The sequence below is a fragment of the Borostomias antarcticus genome (assembly GCF_949987555.1).
Source record: "Borostomias antarcticus genome assembly, chromosome: 2".
Lineage (NCBI taxonomy): Eukaryota > Metazoa > Chordata > Actinopteri > Stomiiformes > Stomiidae > Borostomias > Borostomias antarcticus.
Window position 1 is genome coordinate 2,558,016 of NC_140235.1, and position 14,471 is coordinate 2,572,486.

A 14,471-nucleotide genomic window follows, 5' to 3' on the forward strand; every position below is an offset into this window, starting at 1 on the left:
GAAAGATAAAATGATAGGCTATGGGCTATGTGATTTGAATTATTACAATCAATGAACTACAATTCATTTCTTAATGTAGGAGTCCTACTAACCACTAACTGTCCACTAACTTCATATCAGAATTGATCATTTAGCCTATCTCTCCGTCATGCCATCATCCTCGTGTCCAGCTCCATCTCACTCTGTGTCGCCAGCTGTCCTTATCAAGTCAAGTTTTTACTCTTGGCTCTCTGCTTTCTGTCTCCCCACTTCTGCTTAGCGGCTATACCTAGTTTACTCTACATTCTTTAGGAGTCTGTCTGCTAAGAGCTTATTGTGCTTTGTTATATGATTCACTTAAATATCCTATTGTGGACAACAGGGATAGCTTACACAACATGGCCTACCATGTAGGCAACTATTTATGTAACTATTTATCTACTCTAGTCATGTCTCTCCTATTAAGTGTTTATCCCATGTTTACTGCTCTGTATACAGTATGCAAATATACAAACGGTTGCTCGATTGTCTTGTCGGGGAGGTCGGGGAAGAATTTTTACAGCTCATCTATCAGCCCTTGGGTGAACTGGTTTTTAGCTTTCCTCTTGAATATTTAGGGGTAGGACCAATGCCCATCCTGCCATTGCTCTCTGTAAAGCACATTGTGCTGCTGCTGTGAAATGCGCTATACAAAGTGCGATATAGAACTATTAACAATAGAGGAATACTGAAAAAGTTCCCTGTTTGGACTGGATTTATATCTAATCTTTTTCTTTCTTTCTGTTTTTTTTTGTTACACTTTTTTTCTCGGGGCGGAGCAAACTTGTAGCCTACTTGTGCGAAATACTCGTTGCCGGTCGACTGGAATTTGAACCCTGATTAATTTTTCTTTTACAGCTAGTCCTGTTAACATTATTTTACAAACATGATGTTCCTGGTCAAATTTACATGCGCGATTATCACTAGAGCTCTGTTTATTCTGATATCACTAGTCGGAGTATGGAGAGTGACATGGGTCAAAAGTGATGACATGTACTGGTTTTTGACGTTCCTCTTCTTGCCTCTCGTTATTGAACTGATAATTACCTTAAAAAGGCGAAAAGGTCAAGATTACAAATGGTAAGTTATAGGCCTAATGCATGCATGTTATGATTGTGCATCAGAAACAATTATTTATTGTTAGAATATAATATTAAATATAATTAGCCTACTTATTTGATATTTGTATTCTTCAATTATATAATTTACCCTGACATGAATTGCAGCAGCTTATTTAAGTCGATAAAGATGCAGTCTAGTTTTTTTTCTTTATTTTTTCTCCATTACTTTATGACCCACTTATTTTCTCTTAAAGAAAAATCACTGAACCCCCTCCCCCATTCCAACCCCCACCCCTACACATTTCTGTATCCTGCTGCATTGTTATCCCAGAACAAAATAGAATGGGGTGATCGCCAGTGTCCCTCCCAAGACTGTCTGTCTGCCCCATCTCACTCTCTCTGGGTGAGAGCTTTCTTACCCTGTGGAATAGAAGCTGTTTTGCTCATCAAGCATTGCCTTATGTCAAGTTTTATGGTCAGGCCTACTTGATAAAGCAGACATGACCACAGAAACTGCAAACCTAGGGGCATCCTGCCCTATAGATTTTGCAGATCTATTTGTTTTATGCATCCCCTGATTGTTTATTTGCTTCTATTATGTTCTGCTCTATTGAAAATGTGTTATTAAGCTTTTTCCATTTGCATCTAATGTGACTGAAGATTCGCTTTGCACAGCTGCATCCCACAAACACACAATACCTATGGAGAATAATGAAGGATGGAGAGAAAGAGAGAGAGAGAGACAGACAGAGAGAGAGAGAGAGAGAGACAGAGAGAGAGAGAGAGAGACACACACACACACAGAGAGAGAGAGACAGAGAGAGATACAGAGAGAGACAGAGAGAGAGAGAGAAAAAGAGAGACAGAGAGAGAGATACAGAGAGAGACACAGAGAGAGAGACAGAGAGAGAGAGACACAGAGAGACAGAGAGAGAGACTTACAGATATGAGTGGGGTGGGGTGGGGGTTTAGAGACAAGCTTGTTGAGTTATTTTCCTGTTCTTCACTCCAGGTTCTCTCCCACCATCTTGCTTTTCCTCATCAGCATCATTCCATCCGTTTGGATTCTAGAACTACATCAGCAGCAGAACAAATCCAGCAACCCTCAGGTACAGGAACTAAGCAGGAGACGTCTCGCCTTCCCAAAGTTCATATGCAGGCATGCCACCACAGAAACGTCATGGAAGTCTGTCCACTTGATGATTCTGATTACTGATGAAGTCTAGTTTCATATTGTGTATGACAGGATTGTGCATGCGGACGTTTAACATTGGACTTGAACCAGCTGACTTCAGTCATGTTCTTTCAGTGCAAGAAACTAGACTCATGGGAAACCGTGAAAAACATGGTTACTCTGAATGACACAATGGGGAACATCAGCTACGAAAGCTACCTAAAGGTAAATAAAAGTAAAGTTTACAAAATGTAAGGCACTCATTTTGTAAATGGTGTAGAACAGCCAGGAAAGCTTAACATTCAATACCATCACCACCGCAAATAGTTAAAATGAATCACTCCGTCTCATGACTCAGGAAATGAACTCTGGTTCAGCGCAACTGTTTTCTGTGAAACTCACTTGAAACTGTGACCTCAAATAAATCTGCTCTCATGTTTTTGAAAACCTAAGAAAAGATTCATGGGACCGTGTGATCTTTCCCTATGATCAAGAGTTAATGTGTCACTCTCTCCTACACAACTATGACAGACTATTTCAACGCAGTCCCCTGAGGTATAGAGCGCTTGCCTCTAGTCCCTGAGTGCTTTTATACTGTAATATATAGTATATATATGCTTTTATACTGTAGATATACTGTAACTGCATTTTCCTAGACCATCCTGATCTCGCGAGATCACGTTCTGTTTCTGTCGCAAGTCAGTCTGGTTCCGGATCATAAAACGATCCAATCAGCGCTCTCTGACGACCTGTCGCTGGGCGGGTTTAGGTGTGGCGGTAGAGAGGAGCGGTTGAGGTTTAAGGGAGATAGACGGTGATAAGACAGATGGTTTATGATCCAATCACCTGCCAAGTATTTTTGAAAGCGCCGCCCTTTTTCAAACAGTTTCCAATGGAGAGTTCCCAGATGGTTATGCAAAGCAAACCATCTGGCGCGTCAGGTTAGCGGTTAGCATTTTCCCTCTCTAGAACTTTCCCTCTCCAGAATTATAGACCATCCACCTACTAGATGCATGTTCGTAGGCTGGTTTGGGGGCATGTTTCCCCCCGGTCAAGGCTGGTAACAAGGGGAGATCGAGCCTTCGCAGTGGCAGCTCCACGGCTGTGGAACGACCTCCCACTGACCATCAAGTCAGCCGCTGACCTACAGACTTTCAAGACTGTTTAAAACCCACTACTGTCGTGAACTGGGCTACTGAGATGTTTCTATTGTGTTTTTACGTAGTATGAATGTTTGTCTTAAATGTGTGCAGTTAGGAATGTTGGTTTCCCCCATGTTTATTATGTTGTCCTTTCTCGTCTTGTCATGTCACCTTTATGTGTTTCTGTTCTTTAGAGTCTGCGCCCAGTACGCCCTAAACCGGTGTCATTTGGTGACACTTTTAATAAAAGTGTTTTATTTAAAAGTGTTAAAATAAAAGTAATTCTGACTATGACTAGGCTTCCTCTCTGCGCTTTGACTGACTGTCTTCTCTCTTGGCGATCCTGAGGGTGGTCTCGAGCAACTGTCCAAAGTTTGTCCCGACGAATGGATCCTGGCCCTCCATCAGATCCTGCTCATCCTCCTCATCTTGGGGAAGTGGATCCTCCCCATCGGGGGCGGGGTCACGAGGGACGAGCTCTCCCAGCTCCTGCTCATCTTCGTGGGCACGGCAGCGGACATCCTAGAGTTCACCAGTGAGCCGCTGACCGAAGCCAAGTGGGTTTTCTTGTCTCATGTTCTGTTGACTTGCCACTACAAAGCCATTTTAAAAGTGCCATCAGTGTCACCATTCCGCCTGTCACCTCATAGATAGCTTAACAGCGTCTTAAATACTGTGTAATAACTAATTACTATTAATTATACTATTAATCATAATACTCTAAGGAAAGGGTTATTGCTATAGTGATGATAGTGTAGCTTTGAACAACCAAGACACCTTTCTCTCGTATCACCATGAACACCATGGAACTGAGCTAGAGTGCGTTAACCCAGCTGTGTCCCACAGAGATCAAAGTCCTCAGCTGGTCTATATAATCCTCGCTGTGTGGACCTGGAGCATGTTACAATTCCCCTTCCATCTGGCTGGTGAGTGTCAGTCTGTACCCCTATACTCCATCTCCTAATACTATACTACCCCTATACTCCATCTCCTAATACTATACTACCCCTATACTCCATCTCCTAATACTATACTACCCCTATACTCCATCTCCTAATACTATACTATCCCTATACTCCATCTCCTAATACTATACTACCCCTATACACCATCTCCTAATACTATACTACCCCTATACTCCATCTCCTAATACTATACTACCCCTATACTCCATCTCCTAATACTATACTACCCCTATACTCCATCTCCTAATGCTCTGGGAACTGTAACCATATCTTCCTGACTTCCTGGTCAAAAGCCAGGGCTGTGTCATTATTAATATGGAGGGTTCTTGGCGCTAATTTTCGTGTTGTGCATTCTTCATGCATGTTTCCCATTCTAATTCACAGATGTTCATTGAGGCGACCACACCTTGTCTGTTGTTGCCAAACAACCAGAGAGAATCTCCTCGAGACTCTTATGGGTTGAGGACTTACAGGACAGGTTCGGAATGTAGCATTACAGTATAAGCCATGTTATAAGGTTATTTACGATCGCATACAACGGCCGATATCAAAGTTTCGTCAAACGGTGCTCTCTCGAGATTTAGCCCGTCGTCGCTAACATACTCAATGGATCCATAGGTGCATCTAGACAAAATCCCTCAAAAACACCATTAACTCTGGTTTTCAAAGACAGGAAACTCACCGAGAAGTCATTCGTGCCCGTTGATGTTCTGGCAAAAAAATTGCCACAATGTATGATATCAGCCGTTGTATATGATTGTAAATAACCTTTTAACATGGCTTATAATGCTCAATTCCAAACCTATCCTTTAAGCATTTAGCAGCAGAAAAATATCTTGTGCATTTGTGGTGTTTTTCTTATCCATATTTTAATAATTATTTCTTCAATACAATATGGAATATGTTTAAGAACATTTCGAAAACCAACAATACCTGAACATGATGTTAACGAGCTCAGCTGATGATTTTTTTTATCATTAGTGTTGAATTATTTATCCATGAATCTGTTTCAATTCCCTGTGCTCACTTCCAGCAATATCATCTGAGATCAATTAGAAACATCACAACAACACAAAAGTGCTGTTTTATCATCGCTCAAGCCAGGAAGAGCGCAGGCATGAGGACTTACTCAACAACCGTCTTTTATTTGTGTACAGAGACTTGGTTTCATCTATCAAATATTTAAACAGATGAGTCCTGCGTCCAGCTCTCAGTGCTTGGCTGATAGGAGTTATGGTTAGGCCAGCTGCCAAACCTCACCTCCTGAAATTCATTATACAAAAGCTGTGGCTTGACTATTGTCAGCTGCTTAAGATCAGAAAGCGGCCATTCCTTCTCCCTAATCGCCTTAGAAACATATCCATCCTAGTGTATTCAATTATTTATCACCTGAAATAAGTAACCACTAATTGAACACAACAAAACAGTCTGAGAAAGTACATATAGGAATCATTTCCTTTTTACATTACAACAACATTACATACTGTACCCTTTTTTATTTTGATAAGTATAAAATATTAAAATGTTTTAGGGCTCATGGTCTTTTATCTACAACCATGTACAGTAAGTGTGTTCTGTGTGTGTGTGTGTGTGTGTGTGTCCAGTGGTGAACTCCAAACCACAGACAGACGCCGCGGGCCAAGGGGCTTCCCTGATGACCAGACACAGCACAGATCTCTGGACGGTCGTGGAGAGCCTCTTCATCCACGACGGGCCCTTCCTGGTGGTCCGCCTCACCATCATGACCTTTTTCAACGTCTTCCACCAGATGCTGATCTTCTTTGCCATCAAGAACTTCCTGGTGGTCATCTTGAACTTGTACCGGCTTGTGGTCATTTGTCAGGACTATCGGGCCTCGAGGCCCCCGAGCAGCAGCGGTGCTACCCCCTGATTGGAGGGAGGGAGGAGAGGAGCTTTATATTTATGTCCCACTAAAGAGCCAAATCCTTTCTTTCCACATCGCCCTGTCTAGGAGAGTTAAAACAACCAGGTTGGGCCAAACCAGGGGAACACAGATCACTTCATTAATAGTGCGTTTGATTTGACTCATAGTTGGAACTTTTGAGACTGGTCCATTGGTTTTATTGCATTGGGTAAGACAAATCAAGTACATCCCAAGTGTCTGACCGTATTTCAGAAATGTGACTTGGGCATTTGGGTGGAAGGGGGAGGAGGAATGGGAGTTAGGGGAGGGGGGGGGGAGGGTGGAGAAGGAGGTGGGCTGGAGAGGAACATGGTTCCTGCTCTCAATCCGCTCTTGAAAATCGTTTTGGAGGAAGTTGAATCATGATGTGAAAACAATTTGCTAAAAAGCACAAGGTCAACATGGATTCTGTGATCACTGATCATCATGACTTGTTAAAACATGAAAAAAAATAGTTATTTTATTCCTCTCAGATGCATGTTATTGTATGGTGACTCATGCCCTTTCCTTAAATGCACACAATGCTTTACAGTGAAAATGATCAGGTGATTATGACTGCCAGTTTTGAGCCTTTATACATTCTCTGCAGTCGAATGCTATGAATCTCTGTTAACTGTTTGAATCTGTTTTCAATGTGAATGTTTTCACTTTAGGTTGGATGTTCTGTTTGTTGCACATTGTCATCTGACCACAGCCAAAGGTTGTATTGTGTCATTACATTTGTTTATTTTGCTGTACGCTACATTATTTCATTATACTTTTTACATTTTTTTTGTTTTTGAAATTGCATTCTTTTTAATGTTACATAAGACATATCTCTGAATATTGTGAGGATGTAATGTCCTATTTAGACTAGTCAACTGATATGACCTATTCATATGAAGATCAAATTGTATGGATTCCAGACGGTACACATTATGAATACAGCTCCTTATTAAGGGGAGGCTTATTGTTCTAGAATTGTAAGCCTGCTATTTGGGAACCATTTTGTTTTCGCCAAATTGCCATTTATGAACAATGAGTGACAGCCAAGTACACAATAGACAAAGCTGTGAAGAGAAAGGCACATCAGAAATGCCAGTGACAGCTACAGCGCTATTCATGCTCTCCCACACACACACTGACATCACTCCACTGTGACTCATTGCTTTCCTGCAAGTCTGTACTCAGGGGACGTTTTAACTCAGTAGTGAGAACACACAAAGTCTGAATCATAGAATAAACTTTTTGTGAAACCCATGTGCGATGTCAATTTAATTCACAACACATCTATATCTCTACATATCTGTGTGGGAATTTGTATGAACACAAAGGATTGCCTTCTATTACCCCAACTCGTGTCAAAGACTCGTGATAGACTGCTGTAGCAGAGAAACTGGAGTTTTCCTTGGGAGTGACTTCACCCAGAAAGTTTACATTCTCTCACTACTCACTGAGCCCACGGCGTGCTTAAGTTATGAGCTAGATTTAGCCCTGCAGGAATAGTGCCCTCTGTTGTTTCAGAATGGAACTGCATGCATGGAAATAAACAAACAGCATGTAACAGAATAATAAACATTTATTGCCGTGTAGTTTTAAAACATACTACGATTTTGTTTGGGTAACTGTTCTGGCCATCATAGCATGAAAAGGTGACCTGATGGCTGGAGATGATTGTAGACTTCAGGAAGAAACCCCAGTGTGATGACACCCCTGTGCGCTGTTGATTCCTTCTGCTGCCTGGACACCCCCATCTCCTGGGATCTCAAATGGGAACTAAACACCATTGAGTCCATCCTCACCTCCTCCATCACCATCTGGTTCTCCACCGCTACAGCCGAGGACAGGGCCAGACTGCAGCGCGTCATCCCATCCAAGAAGGTGCAACCTGCCCTCCCTCCTGGTCTAACCTACCCTCCCTCCTGGTCCAACCTTCCCTCCCTCATGGTCCAACCTACCCTCCCTCCTGGTCCAACCTGCCCCTCCCTCCTGGTCCAACCTGCCCCCCCTCCTGGTCCTGCACAACTCCAGGACCCTGAAGCGGGCCAGGAAGACTGCAGCCGACCCCTCCCACCCCGGCCATAATCTCTTCGTGCCCCTCCCCTCAGGCAGGAGGCTGCGGTCCATCAGGACCACGTCTGCACGACAGAGGCAGCTTCTTCCCCACGGCCATCAACCTCTTCAACAAGGCTTGTGTCCCCCTCTGACCCTCCCCCCAGACTCCACCACCGCTGAGAGACTGTCAATAGACACTTGCACATGACTTAATGTATAGGACACACTGCACTCACACATAAACACACAAACATTACACTCTGCATACTCACTGTATATCCACTGACTGCACTACTTTTGGGTACATTGTTCTTTTCTTTAGCTTATCCGTTTTTGCACTAGCTTTTTGTACTTCTGCCCTTTGCCCTGTCTCATCCCTGTACCGTCCAATGTTGTCTCAATGTTATGCACCTCGCCTGAAAGCAAATTTCTAGTACGTTGTAACACCATGGCAATATACGGATTGATTTGGAAAAAGGGCAGCACGTTCAAAAACGCTTAGCAGGTGATTGGATGGACCATCTGTTTATCACTGTCTATCACACACTAACTCATCCACTCCTCACTGTCCCGACACCTAAACCCGCCAAGCGTAGCTGTTTGCATCTCCTCATATAGAGATACACAGATTCAAAATGACTGGGATCTCAAACGTGCACTATTATTGAAAATATATAGCGTTAAACAGCAAACTTTTAGAACATTTAACTTCAGATCCAAACCTTTTTTACAGAAATGTTTATTTACAGAAGGATTCACATCACATTGAAAAGACAAAGGTAAGACAAAGAATCAAACAATACCAGACAAAAAAAAACACAGATAAAGTTGTGTTTGCCGGCCACGTTGCTATCGTGGTGTGCGTGCAGCTTCAAGGCAGAGAGAAATGTTTTTGAGGCGAGAGCAGCCATCGGCAAACCTTAGAACATAGCGGCAAACATAAGTTCAACAAAAAACAAACCTTACTTATTTCAAGACAAAACACGAGCTGCCCACACACCTCGATTGTGACGTCATCAGCGAACCCATCTATGCGCTTCCATAATTCGCGATCAATTAGAGGTCGTCTAAATATGGGCGTGTGGCGTTCACATCTTGAAGGTGTTGGCAGGTAGAGTGGATTTGTCCAGGTCGTCAAAGTAAGAGTGGGTCATCGCCTGTCTGGCCGAGATCCTCTTGGGAGGGTCGTAGATCAGCATTTTCTAGAAAAAGTTAAAAAAAAGAACATCAATCAATCAAAGGTTTATTTGTAAAGCGCATTTCATACCGGGGGCCAGATAAGTGAGTTGTAAAAATTCTTCCCTGACCCCTCTCAACAAGGCGATCGAGCAAGCTCCTGGAGTATGTTTGTCTACCGGCTAAGAACATTTATAAAGCAATAAATAACATTAAATTACAACATGTCAATCACAGTTTAAGGGGACAACATGGCACAGGCGTCATGCGTCCCCTTACGTTTGTATTATCTATGACAGGCTGACGCATAATTATAAAGTCGTGTTCATAAAAGGTTCTATTGTATTGATGTTCTTACGGCGAGCAGGTCGATGCCGTTCTTGTCCAGGTTCTTCACCATGGAAGAGAGGTTCCCCGACTTCCACTTGGGGAACGAGTTCTTGTAGTCAGGCAGGGACTCCACCTCCGGCCACACGTCATTGTTCGGAGTACCCAAGGTTCTGCGGAAAACAGAGTGACAATTGAGTAATAATGAGCATCAAGGTGGTCTTCCTACTCAGGGTTTTTGCTGGCTCAGATTGAGTCTTTGGGGGGTGATGCTCGCACTATTTTGAGGGGAAACCTCAGTTTTATGCCGAGTATCCTCCCAGCATATACAGACCTATATTCTACCAGCATATACAGGCCTATATTCTACCAGCATATACAGGCCTATATTCTACCAGCATATACAGGCCTAAATTCTACCAGCATATACAGACCTGTATCCTACCAGCATATACCGGCCTGTATTCTACCAGCATATACAGGCCTGTATTCTACCAGCATATACAGGCCTGTACCCTACCAGCATATACAGACCTGTACCCTCCCAGCATATACAGGCCTGTATTCTACCAGCATATACAGGCCTGTATCCTCCCAGCATATACAGGCCTGTATTCTTCACTGTCGTTCTGACTGAGCTCACTTTTCACAATCGCGCGAAATCTCCCGACATGACACAAAATGGACATGAAGACAAAATGTTTAAGATACTGATAACCTGTCTATTAATGATCTTGATTACTAGTGGTCCAAACCATGGATAATGCAGGAAAGAGGGATGGGCTGCACTTTAAACAAGCTATCAAACACATTTGGAGAGGATTTGAATTGCTATTTTTATTCCCAATTTTTTTGCATTTAGCTCTGGTGATTTTCCTTTGGCTCTGGCTCAAATCTCTTTGGGGGGGGGGGGCGCAAAAATTCCTCTATGCAGGAAAAACCCTGCTACTACGCTGATCCTATCATACTGCTATTGGCTTGAGTAGCAGATACACATAAGAACTCCTACCAAAAAGTAGTCTCGCGAGCCAGACGAGTCGACTTCCGGCCCGGACTGTCAACTACGTCTGGTATTCAGACGCAGAAATTTTGTTGAAGGAAGTTGGAGAAAAAACGGGCAGTCCGGACCGGAAGTGATGAGTTTTTTTTTTTTTTTTTTTTTTTTTTTTTAAAGAACTTCCTTTTACAAATTCTACTTCCTTTTACAAATTATAAGCGTCTGAAGTCCAGACTCTCTCCTCACTAGAGTCTGGCTCCGAGACTAACCAAAAAGTAACCCATCTAATTCATAACCCATGTGAGCCGACAGGTGAATGGCTGTAGCAGGCAGGTGTATAATAGTCGATGTTCATATAAAACAGCTCCTTCCGTCGTACCTGAAGATCCTGAACAGCTGGTCGATCTCAGAGTCTCCGTGGAACAGCGGCTTCTTGGTGGCCAGCTCTGCGAAGATGGTCCCGATGCTCCACACGTCTACCGGGGTGGAGTAGCGGGCCGCACCCAGCAGGACCTCCGGGGCTCGGTACCACAGCGTCACCACCTGCCGTTACACACACACACACACACACACAAGCCAACATTTAAAATAAAACGCAGACAGTCCTGGAACACAACCACTGACCCATGCTCCCAGAAACCTCACCGCCACGGAAGCCCCCAGTGAAGTGACCGTACCTCGTGGGTGTACACCCGCACAGGCACGCCGAAGGCCCTGGCCAGCCCGAAGTCGGCGAGCTTGATGACCCCCTTGTTGTCAATGAGCAGGTTCTGGGGCTTCAGGTCCCGGTGGAGGACCCTCCGACAGTGACAGAAGAGGATGCCCTCCAGGATCTGGTACAGGTAGCTCTGGATAGGAAGAGAGGCAACAGGAAATCCACATTTATATGCTAGCAAGAGTATAACTCATAGGTATGACACACAATCCAACTCATTCTTCATTGTTTGAGATGTGAAAAAACCTTTATTTGTGTGCGCAAACACACACACAGACACATACACACACACACTGTTTCTCTGTGGAGGCATGTAACGAACCAAAATCACTTTCTATTTATAGTATGGCAACTCAGGAGGCCCTCTGGTGAATCTGGAGTGTTTTTTACTATTAGAAATGAACTGTAATGCTTATGAATCCAGTATACAGTAATTGTGTGGCTTTGTTATACTATCACACATGGATTTTGTATGATAATCTAACAGTCCTTATTGTTGTAGGATGGTGAGGTGATTGGCATCAACACTATGAAAGTGACAGCTGGGATCTCATTTGTGAGAATGAAACTCATTTATATTCTAGTTGTAATATTCTGTCTAGTCATGGTGGGGCCGATACCTTGACAAGCATGGGGTCCATGTACTGTCCAGAGGGAATGGAGTCGAGGTACTTCTTCAGGTCCATGGACAGGAACTCAAAAATGAGGTAGAGTCTGGACTCCTGCATCAGCACATCTAGGAGCCTGGTGGAGTCACACACACACACACACACACACACACAGCAGATCAGTTCCTGAGGACAACTGGACATCCAACTTAAAATACTAAACCTGTACTACACGCAAAAGGCTTCGATGCCTGTCTTAAGCGTGATATCCCTCTCTTGCTGCCTGGGCATGTTAGTGATATTAGTGCCCCCCCGCCCCCTTACACACACACACACACCTACACCCCCCCCCCCACCTCACACACACCTACCGTACAACATTGGGGTGATTCAACTCCTTCAGAAGAGAGATCTCCCTCACTGCTGTGCTGGGAACTCCCTCCTCCTCACTCTCCAGCCGGATCTTCTTCATAGCCACCACCTGGCCGGTCGACTTGTGTCTGCCCTTGTACACAACCCCATAGGTACCTGGAAACAGGAGCAAAGATCCTTCACTGTCTACACTTACACTCTTCCAGGCATGAAGGAATGCCTAGAAAGAAAGGCACAGAGTAACAGTGACAGTGCACAGTAAATAATGATTTATTAATAAACAAAATAAGTAAACAACAAAATGTAAATAAGCCAGATTTAGTCAAAAGGCTACTTTTCATCTGTAGTTCCCAGCCATCATGTCTAAATAAAAGTAAAAATTAAAAAAGGGTTCCTAAAATGGGAAAGGGTAAAATAAAATGGTAAAACATACAAACACAGAGCATAGATAGGTAAAAGGTATGCACAAGTAGATAAAAACATGAATAAACCAACAACAGAATAAGATGCCATGGTACAAGCAAGTAGGATAGTGAGGAGGACAAATATTAATTTAGACATAACTAGGGTACATAGCACAAACTAGCAAGACATGCATACAAAACGGATATACAGACAGCAAAGCAACAACAGACGTTAGTAGAGGCTACACAGACATACACAGAGGGTATATAGACAGCTTAGACATTGCTTGACATTTAATCTCTAAAGTTGGTAAATTAAATGTAGATTGCAAGCCCATTATGAACATAACAACATTACCCTCTCCGATTTTCTCAATTTTCAAGTAATCGTCCATTGTTCCCTGAAAAAGAAGAGATGCCATTTCATCATGGACAGTCACGCCAGCGTTAGACAACAACTGACGTTCAAAGTTACGTTATGCCATCTTCTAAAATTGTACAATAATACTGTCTAGGATCAAGTTAAAATGCAAAACAACACTGATTGTAGATCGGATGTCTGAGTAACGTCCTGCCTAGTTAGTTAACTAACGTTACATGACGACAAGGCAAAAATTAGACAGATTTGAAAAATTAAAATGTCATTGCATGGCAATACTTTCCACAACTATTAGTTGACAAGTTGCTTAAACAAAGAGTGAAATATCGTGCTGTTAACTTATCTAGCTTATAGTCCAGCAGTTTCCCCTCATGCTGGTTAGCACTAGACCAGCTAGCCAGCTAACAAATCAACCCGTCCACTTTTCAGTTATTACGTTTAAAATACCATCATTAAACACCTGTAAAGTCAACAAAACAATAATACTAAATACCTGCTGTCCCGTCTCTTTGTGTAGCAGCTTGACTGTAACGTTAGTGGAGTATTTCCAACACAACTGGAGGAAGAAAGAGTGTGTTTCTGTTGCAGGCTACCTGGCTACAGTACTAATCCAGATACTCACTCAATACTATTCAGATACTACATGCATTCTTTCGAACTAGCCGCGTCGTCCGCTGCCTTTCAAAACCAACCAATCGCGTCGCTCGCTGACTTTCAAAAGCGCCAATCAGGAGGAGGCATGGAGGTATAAGGGAGGAGCCCTGCTCAAAGCGGGATGAGGGGGTCAAAGCGCGCCGGTATCGGGAATCAAACATGTCACCTTTACTTTTGAACTCCACATCTCACTGTTTTTTGGCTGTGAGCAATACGAATATGTTTTACAATGGGTAATGTTTTTTATTTTATTTGTGAATGCTTTATACTCACTCATTGCCTGACAGTAACAATGCACAAAAACCACACCCACTGTGGGGAAGTAAGAGGTGTTGGTTTATGAGCAATCTCTACTGCCGCCTGGTGGTCCAAATCTCTTACTGCGCCGCTTAAAATGTAGGCTACTACTGTAACAGACTGATAAACATCTGCAAACCATGTTTTACATTTAAGCCTGTAGAAAGAATAATTGTAAGCTAGGCTACAATTGTATGAGAGTTAAATATAGCATTACTGCTGCT

General features: G+C 43.1%; 2 protein-coding genes across 2 annotated transcripts; one reads left to right on the top strand and one right to left on the bottom strand.

The window, feature by feature from the left end:
- Positions 1–904: 904 nt before the first annotated feature.
- On the top strand, positions 905–6,251 carry tmem26a (transmembrane protein 26a; the record flags this gene model as incomplete). Its single annotated transcript, XM_084461378.1, has 6 exons — positions 905–1,098; positions 2,092–2,188; positions 2,389–2,478; positions 3,744–3,952; positions 4,242–4,321; positions 5,965–6,251. The coding sequence occupies 6 exons, from the start codon at positions 905–907 to the stop codon at positions 6,249–6,251; spliced, it is 957 nt and encodes a 318-aa protein (XP_084317504.1).
- A 2,954-nt stretch (positions 6,252–9,205) lies between these two features.
- cdk1 (cyclin dependent kinase 1) lies at positions 9,206–13,909 on the bottom strand. Its single transcript, XM_084451699.1, has 8 exons — positions 13,790–13,909; positions 13,276–13,318; positions 12,513–12,669; positions 12,154–12,277; positions 11,496–11,666; positions 11,198–11,361; positions 9,853–9,994; positions 9,206–9,520 (listed from the first exon to the last, which is right to left on the bottom strand). Exons 2-8 carry the CDS (start codon positions 13,310–13,312, stop codon positions 9,407–9,409), a joined length of 909 nt encoding a protein of 302 aa, XP_084307825.1. The 5' UTR covers positions 13,313–13,318; positions 13,790–13,909; the 3' UTR covers positions 9,206–9,406.
- Between the last annotated feature and the right edge of the window lie 562 nt (positions 13,910–14,471).

Excerpts from the sequence above, each read along its gene's own strand:
- cdk1 (XM_084451699.1), bottom strand. The coding sequence starts at position 13,312 with ATGGACGATTACTTGAAAATTGAGAAAATCGGAGAGG. Across the intron at positions 12,278-12,512 it reads AATCACCCCAATGTTGTACG|GCTCCTAGATGTGCTGATGC; the intron begins GTAGGTGTGTGT and ends TGACTCCACCAG. Across the intron at positions 9,995-11,197 it reads CAGCTGTTCAGGATCTTCAG|AACCTTGGGTACTCCGAACA; the intron begins GTACGACGGAAG and ends TGTTTTCCGCAG.